The sequence below is a fragment of the Canis lupus genome, chromosome 10, assembly GCF_011100685.1.
Source record: "Canis lupus familiaris isolate Mischka breed German Shepherd chromosome 10, alternate assembly UU_Cfam_GSD_1.0, whole genome shotgun sequence".
Taxonomy (NCBI): Eukaryota; Metazoa; Chordata; class Mammalia; order Carnivora; family Canidae; genus Canis; species Canis lupus.
The window spans coordinates 44849446-44871258 of record NC_049231.1 but is presented as its reverse complement, the minus strand read 5'-3'; the positions used below and the strand labels follow the sequence as shown (position 1 = coordinate 44871258).

At 39.0% G+C, this 21813-nt stretch overlaps 1 protein-coding gene across 1 annotated transcript in view; it reads right to left on the bottom strand.

The window, feature by feature from the left end:
* CRACDL (CRACD like) overlaps positions 1 to 21813 on the bottom strand; it is a 176100-nt gene that overhangs the window by 46248 nt on the left and 108039 nt on the right. Inside the window, exon 2 of the mRNA XM_038551579.1 lies at positions 13845 to 13924. Within this exon, the coding sequence (XP_038407507.1) occupies positions 13845 to 13924 (80 nt within the window). The remainder of the gene's footprint in view (positions 1 to 13844; positions 13925 to 21813) is intronic.

Genomic DNA, 21813 nt, shown 5'->3' with positions numbered 1-21813 from the left:
CTTTAACTTCTAAGCAGAGTAATTAGTCTACTTATACTTACTGTAATTACTGATACATTAATAAGAACAAGTCTAGAAGGAGGAGGGGCAAGATCGCGTAAGAGTGGGGTCCCCAAATCACCTGTCCCCACCAAATTACCTAGATAACCTTCAAATTATCCTGAAAATCTACGAATTCGGCCTGAGATTTAAAGAGAGACCAGCTGGAAGGCTACAGTGAGAAGAGTTCGCGCTTCTATCAAGGTAGGAAGACAGGGAAAAAGAAATAAAGACACAAAAGGCCTCCAAGGGGGAGGGGCCCCGCGAGGAGCCGGGCTAAGGCCGGGGCGAGTGTCCCCAGGACAGGAGAGCCCAGTACCGGAGAAGCAGGAGCTGCACCAACCTTCCCGGGAGGAAAGGCGCCTGCAGGGAGTTGGAGCAGGACCCAGGAGGGCGGGGATGCCCTCGGGCTCCCTGGGACACTAACAGACACCTGCGCCCCGGGAGATACGCCGAGCTCCCTAAGGGCTGCAGCGCGCTCGGCGGGACCCGGAGCAGCTCGGAGGGGCTCGGGGCGGCTCCGCGGAGGGGGCTGCGGGGCGGGAGTGCGAATCCAACAGCGCAGGCCCCGGGAGCACTGGGAACCGGGACACAACCCAGGATCCGGCCTCCCCCGGGACAGGCAGAGGCCGGGAGGGCCCAGGACAGCAAGGACGCTCCTGCCCCGAGCTGAGCAGATCAGCGGCCCCGCCCCGGAGCCTCCAGGCCCTGCAGACTGCGGGAGCTGAAGCCAGGGCTCCAGAGCTGGCCTCAGGGTTGTTCCTCCAGGGGCCTCACGGGGTAAACAACCCCCACTGAGCCCTGCACCAGGCAGGGGGCAGAGCAGCTCCCCCAAGTGCTAACACCTGAAAATCAGCACAACAGGCCCCTCCCCCAGAAGACCAGCTAGACGGACAAGTTCCAGGGGAAGCCAAGGGATTTAAAGTATACAGTCAAAGATACTCCCCCGTGTTTTTTTTTTCTTTTTTTTTCTTTTTGATTTCTTTTTTTTTAAATTTTTTTTTAATTTATGATAGTCACAGAGAGAGAGAGAGAGAGAGAGAGAGAGAGAGAGAGGCAGAGACATAGGCAGAGGGAGAAGCAGGCTCCATGCACCCGGAGCCCGACGTGGGATTCGATCCCGGGTCTCCAGGATCGCGCCTTGGGCCAAAGGCAGGCGCCAAACCACTGGGCCACAGGGATCCCCTCTTTTTGATTTCTGATTGCTTCCCCCACCCTTTTTTTCGCCTTTCTTTTTCTTTCTCTTCTCTTTCTTCCTTTTTTCTTTTTTCTTTTTCTCTTTTCTTTCCTTCTCTCTCTTTTTCTCCTTTTCCAAATACAACTTGTTTTTGGCCACTCTGCACTGAGCAAAATGACTAGAAGGAAAACCTCACCTCAAAAGAAAGAATCAGAAACAGTCCTCTCTCCCACAGAAGTTACAAAATCTGGATTACAATTCAATGTCAGAAAGCCAATTCAGAAGCACTATTATACAGCTACTGGTGGCTCTAGAAAAAAGAATACAGGACTCAAGAGATTTCATGACTGCAGAATTTAGATCCAATCAGGCAGAAATTAAAAATCAATTGAGATGCAATCCAAACTAGAAGTCCTGATGAGGAGGATTAACGAGGTGGAAGAACGGGTGAGTGACAGAAGACAAGTTGACGGCAAAGAGGGAAACTGAGGAAAAAAGAGACAGACAATTAAAAGACCATGAAGACAGATTAAGGGAAATAAACGACGGCCTGAGGAAGAAAAACCTATGTTTAACTGGGGTTCCCGAGGGCGATGAAAGAGACAGAGGGCCAGAATATGTATTTGAACAAATCCTAGCTGAAAACTTTCCTAATCTGGGAAGGGAAACAGGCATTCAGATCCAGGAAATAGATTTCTCCCCCCTAAAATCAATAAAAACCATACAACACCTCGACATTTAATAGTGAAGCTTGCAAATTCCAAGGACAAAGAGAAGATCCTTAAAGCAGCAAGAGACAAGAAAGCCCTGACTTTTATGGGGAAGAGTATTAGGGTAACAGCAGACCTCTCCACAGAGACCTGGCAGGCCAGAAAGGGCTGGCAGGATATATTCAGGGTCCTAAATGAGAAGAACATGCAACCAAGAATACTTTATCCAACAAGGCTCTCATTCAAAATGGAAGGAGAGATAAAGAGCTTCTAAGACAGGCAGGAACTGAAAGAATATGTGACCTCCAAACCAGCTCTGCAAGAAATTTTAAGGGGGATTCTTAAAATTCCCCTTTAAGAAGAAGTTCAGTGCAACAATCCACAAAAACAAGGACTGAATAGATATCATGATGACACTAAACTCATATCTGTCAATAGTAACTCTGAACGTGAATGGGCTTAATGACCCCATCAAAAGGCGCAGGGTTTCAGACTGGATAAAAAAGCAGGACCCATCTATTTGCTGTCTACAAGAGACTCATTTTAGACAGAAGGACACCTACAGCCTGAAAATAAAAGGTTGGAGAACCATTTACCATTCGAATGGTCCTCAAAAGAAAGCAGGGGTAGCCATCCTTATATCAGATAAACTAAAATTTACCCCGAAGACTGTAGTGAGAGATGAAGAGGGACACTATCTCATACTTAAAGGATCTATTCAACAAGAGGACTTAACAATCCTCAATATATATGCCCCGAATGTGGGAGCTGCCAAATATTTAAACCAATTAATAACCAAAGTGAAGAAATACTTAAGATAATAATACACTTATACTTGGTGACTTCAATCTAGCTCTTTCTACCCTCGATAGGTCTTCTAGGTACAACATCTCCAAAGAAGCAAGAGCTTTAAATGATACACTGGACCAGATGGATTTCACAGATATCTACAGAACTTTACATCCAAACTCAACTGAATACACATTCTTCTCAAGTGCACATGGAACTTTCTCCAGAATAGACCACATACTGGGTCACAAATCAGGTCTGAACCGATACCAAAAGATTGGGATCGTCCCCTGCATATTCTCAGACCATAATGCCTTGAAATTAGAACTAAATCACAACAAGAAGTTTCGAAGGACCTCAAACACACGGAGGTTAAGGACCATCCTGCTAAAAGATGAAAGGGTCAACCAGGAAATTAAGGAAGAATTAAAAAGATTCATGGAAACTAATGAGAATGAAGATACAACCGTTCAAAATCTTTGCGATGCAGCAAAAGCAGTCCTAAGGGGGAAATACATCGCAATACAAGCATCTATTCAAAAACTGGAAAGAACTCAAATACAAAAGCTAACCTTACACATAAAGGAGCTAGAGAAAAAACAGCAGATTGACCCCACGCCCAGCAGAAGAAGAGAATTAATTAAAATTCAAGCAGAACTCAAACAAATCGAGACCAGAAGAACTGTGGTACAGATCAACAGAACCAGGCGTTGGTTCTTTGAAAGAATTAATAAGACAGATGAACCATTAGCCAACCCTATTAAAAAGAAGAGAGAGGAGACTCAAATTAATAAAATCATGAATGAGAAAGGAGAGATCACTACCAACACCAAGGAAATACAAACGATTTTAAAAACATATTCTGAACAGCTATACGCCAATAAATTAGGCAATCTAGAAGAAATGGACGCATTCCTGAAAAGCCACAAACTACCAAAACTGGAACAGGAAGAAATAGAAAACCTGAACAGGCCAATAATCAGGGAGGAAATTGAAGCAGTCATCAAAAACCTCCCAAGACACAAGAGTCCAGGGCCAGATGGCTTCCCAGGGGAATTTTATCAAACGTTTAAAGAAGAAACCATACCTATTCTCCTAAAGCTGTTTGGAAAGATAGAAAGAGATGGAGTACTTCCAAATTCGTTCTATGAGGCCAGCATCACCTTAATTCCAAAGCCAGACAAAGACCCCACCAAAAAGGAGAATTACAGACCAATATCCCTGATGAACATGGATGCAAAAATTCTCAACAAGATACTAGCCAATAGGATCCAACAGCACATTAAGAAAATTATTCACCACGACCAAGTAGGATTTATCCCCGGGACACAAGGCTGGTTCAACACTCGTAAAACAATCAATGTGATTCATCATATCAGCAAGAGAAAAACCAAGAACCATATGATCCTCTCATTAGATGCAGAGAAAGCATTTGACAAAATACAGCATCCATTCCTGAAAAAACTCTTCAGAGTGTAGGGATAGAGGGAACTTTCCTTGGCATCTTAAAAACCATCTAATAAAGCCCACAGCAAATATCATTCTCAATGGGGAAGCACTGGGAGCCTTTCCCCTAAGATCAGGAACAAGACAGGGATGTCCACTCTCACCACTGCTGTTCAACATAGTATTGGAAGTCATAGCCTCAGCAATCAGACAACAAAAAGACATTAAGGGCATTCAAATTGGCAAAGAAGTAGTCAAACTCTCCCTCTTTGCCGATGACATGATACTCTACATAGAAAACCCAAAAGCCTCCACCCCAAGATTGATAGAACTCATACAGCAATTTGGTAGCGTGGCAGGATACAAAATCAATGCCCAGAAATCAATGGCATTTCTATACACTAACAATGAGGCTGAAGAAAGAGAAACTAAGGAGTCAATCCCATTTACAACTGCACCCAAAAGCATAAGATACCTAGGAATAAACCTCACCAAAGAGGTAAAGGATCTATACGCTAAAAACTATAGAACACTTCTGAAAGAAACTGAGGAAGACACAAAGAGATGGAAAAATATTCCATGCTCATGGATTGGCAGAATTAGTATTGTGAAAATGTCAATGTTACCCAGGGCAATTTACACATTTAATGCAATCCCTATCAAAATACCATGGACTTTCTTCAGAGAGTTAGAACAAATTATTTTAAGATTTGTGTGGAATCAGAAAAGACCCCGAATAGCCAGGGGAATTTTAAAAAAGAAAACCATATCTGGGGGCATCACAATGCCAGATTTCAGGTTGTACTACAAAGCTGTGGTCATCAAGTCAGTGTGGTACTGGCACAAAAACAGACACATAGATCAATGGAACAGAATAGAGAACCCAGAAGTGGACCCTGAACTTTATGGCCAACTAATATTCGATAAAGGAGGAAAGACTATCCATTGGAAGAAAGACAGTCTCTTCAATAAATGGTGCTGGGAAAATTGGACATCCACATGAAGAAGAATGAAACTAGACCACTCTCTTGCACCATACACAAAGATAAACTCAAAATGGATGAAAGATCTAAATGTGAGACAAGATTCCATCAAAATCCTAGAGGAGAACACAGGCAACACCCTTTTTGAACTTGGCCACAGTAACTTCTTGCAAGATACATCCATGAAGGCAAAAAAAAAAAAAAAGCAATAATGAACTATTGGGACTTCATCAAGATAAGAAGCTTTTGCACAGCAAAGGATACAGTCAATAAAACTAAAAGACAACCTACAGAATGGGAGAAGATATTTGCAAATGACGTATCAGATAAAGGGCTAGTTTCCAAGATCTATAAAGAACTTCTTAAACTCAACACCAAAGAAACAATCCAATCATGAAATGGGCAAAAGACATGAAGAGAAATCTCACAGAGGAAGACACAGACATGGCCAACATGCACATGAGAAAATGCTCTGCATCACTTGCTATCAGGGAAATACAAATCAAGACCACAATGAGATACCACCTCACACCAGTGAGAATGGGGGAAATTAACAAGGCAGGAAACCACAAATGTTGGAGAGGATGCGGAGAAAAGGGAACCCTCTTACACTGTTGGTGGGAATGTGAACTGGTGCAGCCACTCTGGAAAACTGTGTGGAGGTTCCTCAAAGAGTTAAAAATAGACCTGCCCTACGACCCAGCAATTGCACTGTTGGGGATTTACCCCAAAGATTCAGATGCAATGAAATGCTGGGACACCTGCACCCCGATGTTTATAGCAGCAATGTCCACGATAGCCAAACTGTGGAAAGAGCCTCGGTGTCCATCAAAAGATGAATGGATAAAGAAGATGTGGTTTATGTATACAATGGAATATTACTCAGCCATTAGAAACGACAAATACCCACCATTTGCTTCAAAGTGGATGGAACTGGAGAAGGACAAACAGTGTATGTTCTCATTCATTTGGGGAATATAAATAATAGTGAAAGGGAATATAGGGGAAGGGAGAAGAAATGTGTAGGAAATATCAGAAAGGGAGACAGAACATAAAGACTCCTAACTCTGGGAAACGAACTGGGGGTGGTGGAAGGGGAGGCGGGTGGGGGGTGGGAGTGAGTGGGTGATGGGCACTGAGGGGGACACTTGACGGGATGAGCACTGGGTGTTATTCTGTATGTTGGTAAATTGAACAGCAATAAAAATTATTTTATTAAAAAAAAGAACAAGTCTACATCTTATATACTTTCTCTTAATATCCCTTTCTTGTTATCTTTTGCATTAGCTGACTTTTAAAATTTGTTTTTCCCACCTCGAGTTTGTAAACTATGCCTTTAATCTCTGTTTTTCAGTAATTACCCTAGAAATTATATTATGAATTCTATTATATTATGCATTCTTATACAAGGAACTCAGAATACTTTAATCCTATTTATATGCTCTATTGTTTTCATTCTTTAAAAAACTCAAAAGATATCCTTCCATGTTCATTTTTTAAAAAATATTTTATTTATTTATTCATGAGAAACAGAGACAGAGAGGTAGAGACACAGGCAGAGGGAGAAGCAGGTTCCACGCAGGGAGCCCAATGCGGGACTTGATCCCGGGTCTCCAGGATCATGCCCTGGGCCAAAGGCAGCACTAAACCGCTGAGCCACCCAGGCTGCCCTCCTTCCATGTTTATTTAGATGTATCTGCTTATTTCTCATTTTCCTTGTCATTCCTTCTTGTGTTCCAGACCTTCCATCTAGGACAATTCTCCTTTAGAATCTGCTTTGAGAGGATCTACTGATGACAAATTCAGTTTCTATTTGTCTAAAAATGCCTTTATATCTCCTTTATTCCTAAAGTACATTTTTCTAGGTATAAACTCTCTAGGTTGGCAGTTTTTTTTTTTTCAGTAATACTGAAGAAGTTATTTCACTGTTTTGAGGTTTCTATTTTGCAGTAGAGAAGTCAGTCATCAACTTCTGCTCCTTTGAAAGTCATATTTTTTTCTCAGACTAATTTTTCATTTTGTCTTTGATCTTCTATATTTTTACTCTATCTGGATTTCATTTTATCCTTCTTTGGGTTTATCTGATTTCTTAAATCTGTGGATGGGGTCATCTTTTTTTAAAATCAGTTCCAGAAAATTCCCTGCTACTCTCTCAAGACTGTGCTCATGTGTATATTATACTCTTTCATTTATCTCTAAGCACCTTCTCTTCTGTACTTCCCATCATTTTACCATTCTATGCTATATTCTATATACTTTCTTATGATTGATCTAACCTGAGCTGATATAATCTGCTGTTAAATTCATCCGATGAATTTCTAATTGAGACAATTATATATATTTCTAAAAAAATCCATTTGATGGTTTTCAAATCTAGTATATCATTTTTTTAAAAAACGTTATTCTAAAAATTACATAGTAAATTAGAAGGCGTGGGTGGCTCAGTCAGTTGAGCATCTGACTCTCGATTTCAGCTCAGGTCATGATCTCAATGTCGTATGATCAAGCCTCATGTCAGGCAAGGTGCTGGGCATGGAGCCTGCTTGGAATTCTCTCGCTCCCTCTCCCTCTTTAAAAAACATTTCAGGGGATCTCTGGGTGGCGCAGCGGTTTAGCGCCTGCCTTTGGCCCAGGGCGCGATCCTGAAGACCCGGGATCGAATCCCACATCGGGCTCCCGGTGCATGGAGCCTGCTTCTTCCTCTGCCTATGTCTCTGTCTCTCTCTCTCTCTCTCTGTGACTACCATAAATAAAAAAATGAAAAAATAAAAAATAAAAAGTAAATTAAAAAAAATAAAAAACATTTCATAGTAAAATTCACTTTTTTTTGGTACACACAGAGATGCATAATCACCTCAAGATACAGAACTATCTTCATGCTGCCATTTTGTAGCCAAACTGGTCCCATCTCTAACCTCTGGAAACCACAATTAGTGTCTCTGTTCCTATAGTTGTACCTTTTCCAGAATGTAATATAGATGAATTCATACAGTGGATTCTAGGTTTTGTCACTCAGCACAACGCATTTAGAGACTCATCCATGTCCTTATTCCATCAGTAGTTTGTTCCTTATTACTGCTGAGTACAGTTCCATTGTAGGGATATACTACTTTATTTAAACAATGAGCAAGTTGAAGGACATTTGGATTTGTTTCAATTTTTGGCAATATGAATAAAGTTGTTATAGAGTTCTTTTGGGGGGACAGAGGGAGAAATGTTTAGTACTTTTTCATGAGCTGATTTGCCATCTGTATATCTTCTGAGGTAAAGCATCTTTTAAAACCTTTGCTATTTTTTTATTCAAGTTGTTTGTTCTCCGTAAAGACTGCTAACTCTGGGAAACGAACTACGGGTGGTGGAAGGGGAGAAGGGCGGGGGGTGGGAGTGAATGGGTGACAGGCACTGGGGGTTATTCTGTATGTTAGTAAATTGAACACCAATAAAAAATAAATTAAAAAAAAAGTTGTTTGTTCTCCTATTGTTGAATTTTGAGAGTTCTAAATACAAGTATCTTGTCAGGATGATTTACAAATATTTCCTCCAGCCTGTGACTTTTCATTTTAATAGGGTCTTTCACAGAGAAAAAGTTTTAAATTTTAATGAAGTCCAACTTTAGGACTGAGGTGTCCTACCTAAGAATTCTATGTAATTCTAGGTCATAAATATTTTGTTTTAAGATTTCATAGCGTTACATTTATGCTGTTGTTTGATGATGTTTTAAATTAATTTTTGATTCATCTGTGACATATAAGTCAAAGTTCTCTTTTTTCCCATAGGGATGTTCAATTTGTTCTAGCACCATTTGTTGAAAAGACAATCCTCTCTCCGTTGAGTCTCCATTGTTTTATCTTTGTCAAAGACCAATTGACCATATTTGTATGTATTGGTCTACTTTTTGGACTCTGTTTATCTCTACACATCCATCTTTCTGTCAGTACCAGATTTGGCTTCATTATTGTAGCTCTACAGTAAGTCTTGAAATCAGGTAATATGAGTCCTCCAATTTTGTTGTCAAAATTGTTTTCAATATTCTAGTTTTCTTGCTTTTTCATGTTAATTTTGGTGTCAGCTTGTCAATGCTGGCAAAATATCCTCCTGGGATTTTGATCACTTTATCTTTATTCCTCCTCCTCCTTCCCATCCCTGCCAGGTTATTTCAAAGCAAATTCCTCCCAGATACTATTATCCCTTCATCCGTATGGATTTGGCTTCTTCCTAAATAAAAAAGATCTTTGACTTGTCATGGAAATCAAATAAATGATCACTGGTCAATATTCTTGCTACAGAATACAATGTTCTTGTGTCTAGCTTTCCACAGCAGATGTATAAACAGCATATTCTACCCCACATGTACTAATACACCATTCTGCGGCCCAATTTGGGGAGAACTGACATTTTAGAACATGGAGTCTTCCAATCTGTAAACGTGGTTCTAGTCTATTCAGGCTGCTATAATAAAGTACCATAGACTGGGTGACTTATGAATAATAAATTCACTCCTCACTGCTCTGGAAGCTAGAAGTTTGAGGTCAGGGAACCAGCACAGTGGGGTTTTGGTGAGTGTTCTCTTACAGGCTGCTGACTGTAATTTCTTGATATGCCCTCACATGCCAGAAAGAAATCAAGTAGCTCTCTAGCCTCTTCTGCTAAGGGCACTAATTCCATTCATGAGCACTCCACCCTCATGACCTAATTATCTCCCAAAGGCCCTACCTCCTAATACTAAAACATGGTGGAGTTAGGACTTTAAGTATGAATTTTGTGGGAAGGGAGAGTCAAATATTCAGTCCATAACCCCTAATATATCATTCTTTGTTGATCTAGGACTTTCTTTAACCAACTCAGTTTTTTTTTTTTTTTTGCATTTTTCATTTACAGATCCTGCATACATTTTGTTAGATATATACCAAAATATTTTTAAAATTTGTGCTATTGTAAATAGTACTTTAAAAAATTTAATTTTTCAATTGTTCATTGCTAGTTATACATAAATACAACTGGTATTTGTATTTTGATCTTGTACCTTGCAGTCTTGCTTCACTTGCTTAAGAGATAGATCGAAGTACTTTTTTGATATATTGTATAATCCTGTCATCTGCAAAAAAAAGATAGTTTTATTTCTTCTGAATTTCACCTGTATCCTTTTTATTTCTCTCTCTTGCTTTTGAGCACAGGCTGGGAGCTAATGATATTTTTTATAGTTTCTAGTTCCTTCCAGGTATTTTCACTTTTTCTAATTATCATCAAACATACTGCGGACATTTGTTTTACAGCATATACTTGATAATTCTGTTATTTGATGCCTTTGTGCATCTGTTTCTCTTGTTTCTGCCGTGTATTAGTTTGCTAGGACTGCTATAACAAAGTACCATAAACCAAGCTGCTTAAACAACAAAGCTGTATTGTCTCTCAGTTCTGGAGGCTAAAAATCTGCGATCACGGCGTCGTTGGCATGGTTACTTCCTTCAAAGGGCTATCTATTCCATCTCCCCTAACTTCTGGTGGTTTGCTGGCAACTGTTGGCATTCCTTAGCTTGTAGATGCCATCACCCTGATCCGGCTGTATCTTCAAATGGTTTTCTCCCTGTATATGTGCGTGTGTCTATATTCCCCCTGTTGATTAGGAGCCCACCATACTCTAGCGTGACCTTCTCATAACTAATTACATCTGCAATGTAATTATTTTCCAAATTAGGTCCTATTCTGAGGCCCTGGGGGTTAGGACTTCAATATGTAACTTTGGGGGAGAAATAATTAAACCCATAACATGTTGGTTCTCATTCATGGTGCCCTACTGCTTTATATGCTTGGTTGTCACTGACTGTATGTTTGTCATGGAATTGAATAACATATTTTCCTTAATACTTTGAAGTCTAGATAGAAGGTATTTTTCTTTAGAGAAGATTGTTTGATGCTATAAAGTATCTACGGTCATATTCAGTCTATGAATATTATTAGTCAAGCTCAAGAGCAGAGATTCTCTAAATTACCCAAGTGATACAAACGCAAGCTACATATCTACAAAGGGTTGACTTACTCCTGGTTCACACTTACTCAGATTTTATTGCTTGTTGGGCCCCCAATTTATTGCCAGGAGGATCTACTATTAGATAGCCCACTTTGAACAGACCTGTACTTTGACATCTGACCCATTGCTTCATCTACCACTCCATAAAGATGTGAAAATAAAATTTCAAAATTTCCAAGATTGGTAAATGATCTGAGGGCAAAAGTGGCCTCTATGCCCATTTATCTCTCTATATTCCCATTTCTCTTTCAATTCTGGCCTTCTTATTTATTACTTTAAAAAATCTTTTCTTATCTGGAATTTTTAAATTGTTTTATTTTATTTTCTTTCATCATGGTAAGTGTAATCTTTCATCTCCATCCCCTATTTCCCCCATCCCTGCCACCTCCCCTCTGGTAACCATCAGTTTGTCCTCTATAGTTAAGAATATGTTTCTTGGTTTTTGTTTCCTTCTCTTTCTTTTTGCCCTTTGCTTGTTTTGTTTCTTAAATTCCACAAATGAGTGAGATCCTATGGTATTTGTCTTTCTCTGACTTATTTTGCTTAGCATTATACTTTCTAAAAGCTGTATCTATTTGCTGCAAATGGCAAGATTTCATTCTTTTTAATGATTAATTTTCACACACACACACACATACACACACACACACATACACACCACTTCTTCTTTATCCATTCATCAATTGATGGACACTTGGGCTGTTCACTATTGCAAATAATGCTACAATAAACATAGGGGTGCATGTAACCCTTTGAATTAATGTTTTTGTATTTTGGGGGTAAATGCAAGTAGCATGATTCATAGATATTAGGGTAGTTCTACTTTTAATTTTTTGAGGAACCTCCCTACTGTTTTCCACAGTGGTTGTATCAGTTTGCATTCCCAACAGTGCACAAGGGTTCCTTTTTCTACAGTCTCACCAACACTTGTTTTTTATGGCTTTGATTTTAGCCATTCTGACAGGTGTGAGGTGATATCTCATTGTAGTTTTGATTTGTTATTTCCCTGATAAGTCATGTTTAGCACCTTTCCGTGTGTCTGTTGGCCATCTAGATGTCATCTTTGGAGAAATATCTGTTAATATCTTCTGTCCATTTTTAACTGGATTGTTTTTTGGGTATTGAGTTATATAAGTTCTTTATATATTTTGGATACTAACCCCTTATTGGCTATGTCATTTGCAAATATCTTCTCCCACTTGGTAGGTTGTCTTTTAGTTTTGTTGACTGTTTCCTTCACTGTGCAGCTTCATATTTTGATGTAGTCCCAATAGTTTATTTTTACTTTTATTTCCTTTGCCTTAGGAGACAAAACTAGAAAAATGTTGCTATGGCCAATGTCAGAGAAATCACTGCCTGAGCTCTCTTCAAGGATTTTTATGGTATCAGGTCTCACATTTTAATCATTTTGAGTTTATTTTTGTATATGGTAAAAGAAAGTAGTCTAATTTCATTCTTTTGCATGTGGCTGTCCGGTTTTTTCAACACCATTTGTTGCAGCTTATCTAGATTTTTAAATTTTAAATGGGAAGGGGTTGATTTGAATAATTTAGCTCATGACTGTATGGAGAAAAAGAATACTTAGTTTCTCTCTTTTTTAAAAACTGATACTTCATTTTTCTGTAAATATCCAAAAGTAGCATTCATGGAGGCTGTTCCAGACTAATGAAATACTTCTTCAAAGAGCATTTTCTTGCTTAAAGTCAGTAATAATTCATTATCCTGTGATATGAGAAATTTTGAAATTCTATTTTCTCTCAGGTTTAATTTTTAAAACTTTACCTTATATTTGGGCTTATTTGGTGTCTAACAAAATGTGACAGAGGAGAAGTAGTTATAATATGAGATAATAAGGTAAATCTATCTTTATGAAATAGAATCTTTAATGAAATTAGTATCTGAAGCTAAGGGTTAGCATCTGGGATTAAATACTATTAGAAGTTTTTCTCCCTGAACTATATCAAAGGAAATCATGACTAGCATTTTCACTTTCAACAAGATAGCGTTGGAGACTTTTGTTACCAAAACAAGGGGAGTATAAATGGCTAATCTAGGAAAAAGGTACATTGTGGGAAGATTAATGTTTTTTAATGCCAATTTAACAACTTTATCAAGACACAAATAACAATCTACAGATGACAGTGAACCAATCACGTAACTGGGTAACTCTTAGAACATTGTGATGAGTCATGGGCCTGGAATTTAGCTCAGGAAGGGTATAATAAAGGTCTCTGAAGGAGAATAAGAGCCATAAAAGAGAGAGATCAAAGGCTCTGTCTTGATAATATTATTTCTTCTGCATGATCAGACTATCTCATACTTTTCTCAACCTCCTACTGATCCTATGGGTGTTCTTGGGTGATAAATGATTCCATTGTATTGTTACTCCTTTGTTTTCCAGTCAACCAAAACATAGGGACAGATTTACCTCCAGGAATGAGGAAAATGACTTTAAAACCCCCTATGTTTGACAGCAAAGCAAAGGAGCACTGCCTTCAGTGGCCTTGAACAATCTGGATGTGCTCTCTCATTACAGTATGAAGGGCATGGGAGTACTTGAACACTCTGAACTGAACCCCTACCCTCCACACATACAAGAGCAAAGGCTTGGCTCCCCTTGCCCCACAACCCGATATGGGCTCTTCCCAGAGCAGGGGAAGTGAGAGCCTTACCTGTGCTGTCCTCTCCAAGGCCTTCTGCAGCTTCTCGAAGCTTAATGTCCATCACCCTTGTGGAAATCATGTTCAGCTCACTAAAATCAGATGGAAATTCATGTTAAAAGGGACATGCTTAACAGAAGTTAACAATGAGGAAAATGGTTTTGATGACTGCTTTTTGCCCACAACTTTACCTGCACACACCCCACCAAAGACAGATTCCAGGGCAGAATACAGGGCAGTACAGGCCAAAAACAGGTGCACAGCTCAAGATCAGTAACCACAGAGGCACTTATCTAATCACTGACCAGAGCAATTTCATGGAAAACAGTCAACTGGAACAAATGCTTCACTTTACCCAAGGCAGATTTGTTTCCTTTCTTTTAAAAAAGCTTTTTCAGAAATTATGTTTTTCTCATGGGTAAAATAAAGGAGGTTAAGAATACACTTATCATGATGAGCATTGAGCAATATACAGAAATGCTGAATCATTACATTGTACACCTGAAACCGATATCTCACTGTATGTTCATTATTTTTCTCTTGTTCACTGTAGAAAAGTCCAGAAGATACAGAGAATGAAAATCTACCCCAAATCCAACCTTAACCAAGGATATCCACAATTAATGTTTTAACCTCCTTCCAATATCTTTGTCTATGCAGCTGTTTGTGTGTACATGCACACATACAACTTATTAGAAGATTGACTTATCGATTTTCTTAGTTATATCACATCATTAAAATTCTTCATAAGTATTGCTGTGGTGGCTATAGTTTGATATATAGCTGCCACATCATTAATCTACCCTGAGTTCCTTTCTGAACTTTTTATTATGAAAAATCTCAGATACAAAAATACAGAGAATATACAATGAACTTAACATACTGTCCTCTTTGTTTTATTTTTGTACCTTCTCCCCCTCCCACTCTCACAAGGTCATTTCAAAGCAAACCACCCTAGATACCATTATCATCTCATCCATAGAGTCCCATGGTTTCTTCCTAAACTAAAAAGCCAGGATTCTTCATGGAAATCAAATTCAAGCTGTGTCCCTGCCTCCCACAGTTGACTTTAAAACAGTGTCTTTTCCTCTACATATACTAACTCACTATTTATATGGAAAGCTATTTATTACTGGCAGTTACTATGAATCCTCAGACTTTGAAAGAGGGTTCTGGTATCCAATTACCCAATTAACATTTACTAATTGTATACAGCACATAATGGGATATAATGGAAGAAATACAAAGAAAATATTTAACAGAGGAAAGGGATTGTCAGTCTTTGCCAGAGTTGGGTCTAACATTTAAGTCTTTAATATTAACATCAATATATCCATCTTCCAATTAGCCAATTCCTGAAAAGGTGAACAAAGCTTTACTGGTTTTTTAGTTTGTATATAATTTGGCTTCATAAAAATATCTGGTCAACAGAATGATCCACATGATCATCTCAACTGATGCACAAAAATTATCTGACAAAATTCAATACGCTTTCATGATAAAAACATTAAAAAACCTCTAGGAATAGAAGGAAATTCAACATAATAAAGGCCACATATGACAAACCCAGAGTGAATATCATCCTCAACAATGAAAAACTGAAAGCTTTTCCTTGAAGAGCAGGAATAAGACAAGGGTGTCTGCTTTCACCACTTCTATTCAACAGAGTACTAGAAGTCTTAGCCAGAGAAATTAGGCAAGAAAAAGAAATAGAAAGCACCCAAATTGAAAAGGAAGAAGTAAAGTTACTGCTGTTTGCAGATGACATGATCTTACATGTAGAAAACCCTAAAGATCCTCCTTAATACAAAAGAACTGTTAGAAGGGAACCCTGTGTGGCTCATGGTTGAGCATCTGCCTTCAGCTCAGGGCTGATCCTGGAGTCCCAGGATCGAGTCCCACATCGGGCTCCCTACATGGAGTCTGCTTCTCTCTCTGCCTATGTCTCTGCCTCTCTCTGTGTCTTTCATGAATAAATAAAATCTTAAACAAAAAACTGTTAGAACAAATAAATGAATTCAGCAAGTTGCAGGACACAAAATGAACATACAAAGATCAGTTTTTCTATACACAATCTGAAAGGAAATTAAGAAAAATGATTTAATTTATAATAACACCAAAAAGAACAAAATGTTCATAAATACTTTACCCAGAGATGAAATACTTGTATATGAAAACTATAAAATGTTACTGAAAGAAATTAAAGATAAGAAAAAATGGAAAGACCTCTTATGTTCATGGACTGAAAGACTTATTATTATGATGTCCTCCAAACAATGTACAGATTCAGGGAAATCCCTGTCAAAATCCCTGATCCCTTTGTGTCTTGCTGTTCTGTGATACTGTGGTGGGGACAAGTGGAGGTAGCTACCAGGGCATTTGAAAGAAGAGGCAACAGAGAAGGAAAAGCAGGAAATGTAAGAAGCAAGGAGAGTCAAAATAGTAAGGGATGGTTAACAGTGACCAACTATTACCCTGGGTACAATGCTTAAGGCTGTCACTGAACTAGAAAGTACAAGTACAAAAAAAAAAAAGAAAGAAAGAAAGAAAAGAAAAAAGAAAGTACAAGTGCAAGAGCTTCTACTGCTTGAATTTGGAGTCAACCACAACAATTGCAATTAACTATCAAGCATGTAGTGTATTATCTGAGTTACCTCATTTAATCCCCAGGAATCTTTAGTATTCACATTTTGGGACTGAGAACATATAATATTTACTGCCTCAGAGTAGCCAAGCAGAGACACCAAACTGTATACTCATGTTGACTGTATACCTAGCATGGATAGGCACTTTTGAGGCCTGGGACATAGTGATAGATGAGACTGACATGCTCCTTGCCTCTTGCAGGTGCTGACCCAGTAAAGGGAAGAGTCCTGAGCTGTCCTCAGAGTGGCTTAAGGGATGCTGGTAAATCCAAAGGACATGAATCTCCCACTGAAATGACTCTGCCGGGCAGCCCGGGTGGCTCGGCGCTTTAGCACCGCCTTCAGCCCAGGGTGTGATCCTGGAGACCCGGGATTGAGTCCCACATCGGGCTCCCTGCATGGAGCCTGCTTCTCCCTCTGCCTGTGTCTCTGCCTCTCTCTCTGTGTGTCTCATGAATAAATAAATAAATAAATAAATAAATAAATAAATAAATAAATAAAATACTGTTAGTTATATAAAAAAAAAAATGAAATGACTCTGCCTGTCAAGCAGCCCTTGTGCAGGAACACGCCAGAGCTCAGAGACCAAAGAGGCCCCAGGAGAACATCCACTGGGGTTGCCAGAGAATCTTAGTTTAGGAGAAAGGGGCTTGAGGCTATCATTATTTATCTACTATCACTCTTGAGAAGTCATGATTGTGCAGGTCTATATGAGACAGTGTGTGCACAAGCCCCCATGGGTTTGGGTATAGAAGGGTGGAGTTGAGTGTGGAGCAGATCTACTTGCTGACACTTGCTTCTGCCTGGCTTGAATGGTGTGGCTGTGATGAGGTCATGTAAGGCAGCAGGTTCAGGAACAGGTTGGGGGGGGGGAGGCCCAAGAATGGCCCAGTTCTCACCTTGCTATACGGCACATCCTGGTGGGGCCAGATGCACAGAGCACCACCAGATGCCAAGGCTGCTATGGACTCACACACGGAGGCTAAAGTCACCCTACAGATGAAGGGATCACATGGGAATCGGGCTCACCTTACATGAGAAGTTTTAAAACCTGCTCATATTTTCTGTTCTAAGTATCTTCATACCAATAAGAGTGCAATATGGTGCAGAGGGAAAGGACAAAGCCTGGGACATCAGGCAGACCTGGGGTTGAAGCCTCACCACCCCCAACACACACACCAGTGCTGAGCCTCAATATACAAAATGGGAATAATAATACTTTAATAATAATAAAAATAAATAATAAAATAATAATAAAATAATAATACTTTACTTAAATGGACTGAGAACACAGCACACAGAAACATTTGCTGAGAACAGCTATCAGTTTCCATAGCTTGTTCCTCATTGCGTGCTTATACGTGTCTCTGCATAAACAAAAACAAGAGCGTACACAACCAGCACATCCTGGTAGCAGGTGAGTTTGATTCTGTCTCATGAAGACAGTCTCCTTCTGCAAGCAGCTCACTTTACAGCCAATGTTACCAGTCAAAGATCAAGACATATGGATTCCCAGAGGCCCCCTGTGCTTCCCAATGTCCTGCAGCCTGAAGGGCCTTGTAGAGCAAGGTAAATCAAACCACTGCCAGGTAACCGATGAGACCACACTCCAGGCCATCCAGGAATGTCCTCTGTGGAGGACCACAGAGACCATCCCCTTCACTTAGACTCTCCAGGGAAAATACTCCACAGCTGTTACCATGGAATGTCTTCTCTACTGGGCCCAAGGACTTGCCCTTCTAAACACATGTTCTCCCACCCCCAGTAAGAATCAAAGACAAGTCAGAAGAAAGAAAACCATAATGAGAAAGCAATGTGGCAAACACGTCATAACTCCTGGCACCCCTTTTGCTTGAATTCAAAGTCAAAGTTCACCCCAATGCCCCCTCAACCAGCATTCTGCCCTCTAGCACCACCACTCCAACCCCTGTTGTTCTGACAGCTCAAGCCTAAGTAAAGGAAAATTTATTCTTCCAATCTAGACCTGAGGGGGCCTCTTCAGGGGTTCTCACCGATTTAAAAGAGGACTGAGCCTCCAGCCCCCTCTGTAGTTCACAGCACCCATCAGTGTGATCTGGGTACGTAGATCCAGTGGAGTTCTGTTGGGTCTGATCCACTCCCTCCCTCTGAACCCTAACTGCAACCACAGGCTTCTTCCCGGTTTATGGGAGAATTTCATCATTAGTCGCAGCTTATACTGAAAAATTCTACAAAACTTTATTCATTTGAAGAACGAGAATAGATTTTAATATGGTATTTTAAAGGTTCTAATCCACTATATTTACCTATACAAGGCAAAGAAAAATATCTGTAACTTGATTGCATAACCTGAGCACATAATTATGTAGGAAAGTCTTAGTGTTCATCCCTACAGACCTGCCAAATCCACAACACCCTCCAGGCCATGTTCAGATCCCTGCGGTATTCTTTCTCAGCCCTTGTACCTTTTTTTGCACAATGTCCACCAATGCTGTCAACAAGAATTGTTTATAAGATGCCTGCTTAGCATTTCCTTCTCTTCCAAGACGGCAGGCTGTGCCTGTTATGTCTGTTGCTCTCCTACCAGCACCCAGGACAGTGCCTGGAGCAAGGAACTGAACATAACACAGGAACAAGATAGCTGAGCAAAGGAGAGAGGCTCTGCAGATGACAGACAGGTTCCAAGAGAATGAAAAGCAGTAAGTCATCCAGTTCCACAAATGGATCTACTTTTACAATCCAATTTAAGACTGAGGAAATCCTCCATGGAATTACTGACACCTGACTTTGTAAAAAATAAATAATCTTTATCATGACCCCTCTTGGTTGAGGGAGAACTGAAGGAAATTGTTTGTTTGTTGTTGTTGTTTTTTTACAGAGCAACACGACTTTGAAAAGATTAAAAACAGAGGTAAATTTGGTTCAAGTGATGGTACTTCAGTGAGGCCAAATCTATGTATGTTTCTCTTCTGCTTTTTCCAGTGCCTGTGACTACTTGGTACAGAGTCATCAGTCTTGGAGAAAGCTGACTCTACCTTTGCCTGTGTGGTTACACCTGAGATTCTCAGGGTGAGTGGTGACAATTATGATTAAGTAACTTTTAAGAAAATTAAAAGCCAATGATCACAGATCTATATATGCAGTTTATGCTGTTAAAAGCAAATAAAAATGAATCCGAATACCAATGTGCCAGATCATCTGAAAATCCTAGAGCCATTCCCAAATATCTGCCTTAAATATATCATCTAATCACTGGAGTTTTTTTTTACTTTTCAGTGTCCTGAAAATTAGAAAACACTGAGAAAGACTTCAGAGTCTTAGAGGTCGTTTTTCTTCCTAGATGATGCAAAAACAAATATAAAATTCAACAACAGTTGAAGATTTCAATACCCTGCTTCCAATGATTGACAGAACAACTAAGCAGAATATCAAAAAGGATATAAAAGATTTGAAGAACATTAACCAACTAGATCTAATAGAAATCTATAGAACCTCCCAACTCAACAACAGAATAAACAGCCTTCTCAAGTGCACATGGGAGATTCTACAGGATAGACAACTAGGCCATAAAAGCCCAAATTGATTTAAAAGACTTGAAATTACAGAAAGTATGTTTTCTGACAACCATGGAGTGAAATCAGAATGAGAAGATTTGAAAAAGTCACAAATATGTGGAAAGTAAATAATATGATAATAAATAATCAATGAACTGGCTATCTTAATGTCAGAGGAAAAAAGGATTTTAAGAGAAAACTGTTACCAGATATAAGTAGAGTCATTCTGTAATGATAAATTGGTAAATCCATCAGGAAGATAGAATAGTTATAAATAGGTATGCACCTAAAACCAGGGCCTCAATATACATGAAGCAAAAATTGATAAGAGAGACAATTCAAAGATACTACTGGCAACTTCAATAATTGGGGAACTTCACTTTCAAAAATGGACAGAACAAATAGAAATTCAACAATTATGTAAAAGACTTGAACACTATATAGATCAATTAGAATATATATATATTATATATATAATATATGTACCCTATTCAATAACAAAATACAAAGCTGCCTTATCTGCATATAGAACATTACCCCTGAAACTATATGGTAGGTCATAAAACAAGACTCAACAAATTTAAAATGAATTAATTCAAATAAAGCATATTCCTCAACCACAATGGAAGTAAATTAGAAATCAACAGCGCAAGTAATTTGGGAAAATTTACAAATATGCAGAAATTATACATTGCACTACTATATAACCAATCACGTCAAAGAGAAACTATAACATATTTTGAGACGCATAAAAACAAAAACAGAACATACCAAGACCTGTGAGATACAATTAAAACACTGCCTAAAGGAATTTATAGCTATAAACATCTATGTAAGAAAGATTTTAAACCAGTATCATAACTTTCCTCCACATGAAACTAGAAAAAAAGAGCAAACTAAACAGAAAGCAAACAGAGGAAAGAACATAATAAATATTAGAGCAAAAATTAATGAAATATAGAATAGGAAAACATTTTGAAAATCAATGAAACAAAAGCTGGTTCTTTAGAGATCAATGAATTTGATAGACCTTCAGCTAAACTTAATAAAAGGGGAAAAGACTAAAATTATTAAACCAAAAATGAAAGAGCATCACTACAGATATTATAGAAATAAAAAGGATAAAGGAATATTATAAAATGATTATATTCCCCGAAAATAGGTAACTTAGATGAAATGGACAAATCCTTAGAAAGACCAAAACCACTGAACTTGAAACAGTAAGAAATGGAAAATCTGACTACACTTAAAATAAGAAAAGGGATTGAATTAGTCACTTAAAATTTCCCATAAAGAAAAGCCCAGGCCTAGATATCTTCATTCTTACATTCTATAAAACACTTAAAGAAGAATTAAAAGCAACTTTCCTTTTGCAAACTGTTCTCCAAAAATATAAAAAAGGGTAACAACTGGGATCCCTGGGTGGCGCAGCGGTTTGGCGCCTGCCTTTGGCCCAGGGCGCGATCCTGGAGACCCGAGATCGAATCCCACGTCGGGCTCCCGGTGCATGGAGCCTGCTTCTCCCTCTGCCTATGTCTCTGCCTCCCTCTCTCTCTCTCTGTGACTATCATAAATAAATAAAATTAAAAAAAAAAAAAAGGGTAACAACTCCCAATTCATTCTATGAGGCCACTATTATCCTGAAAGGCAAACCAGACAAAGACATCACAATAGAAGAAAACTACAGACTGATATCACCTATGAATATAAACATAAAAATTCCTGAGACAATACTAGTCAAATCCAGCAAGTATAAAAGTGAGATTTATTCTAGGAATGTGGGTTGGTTTAATATTTGAAAAT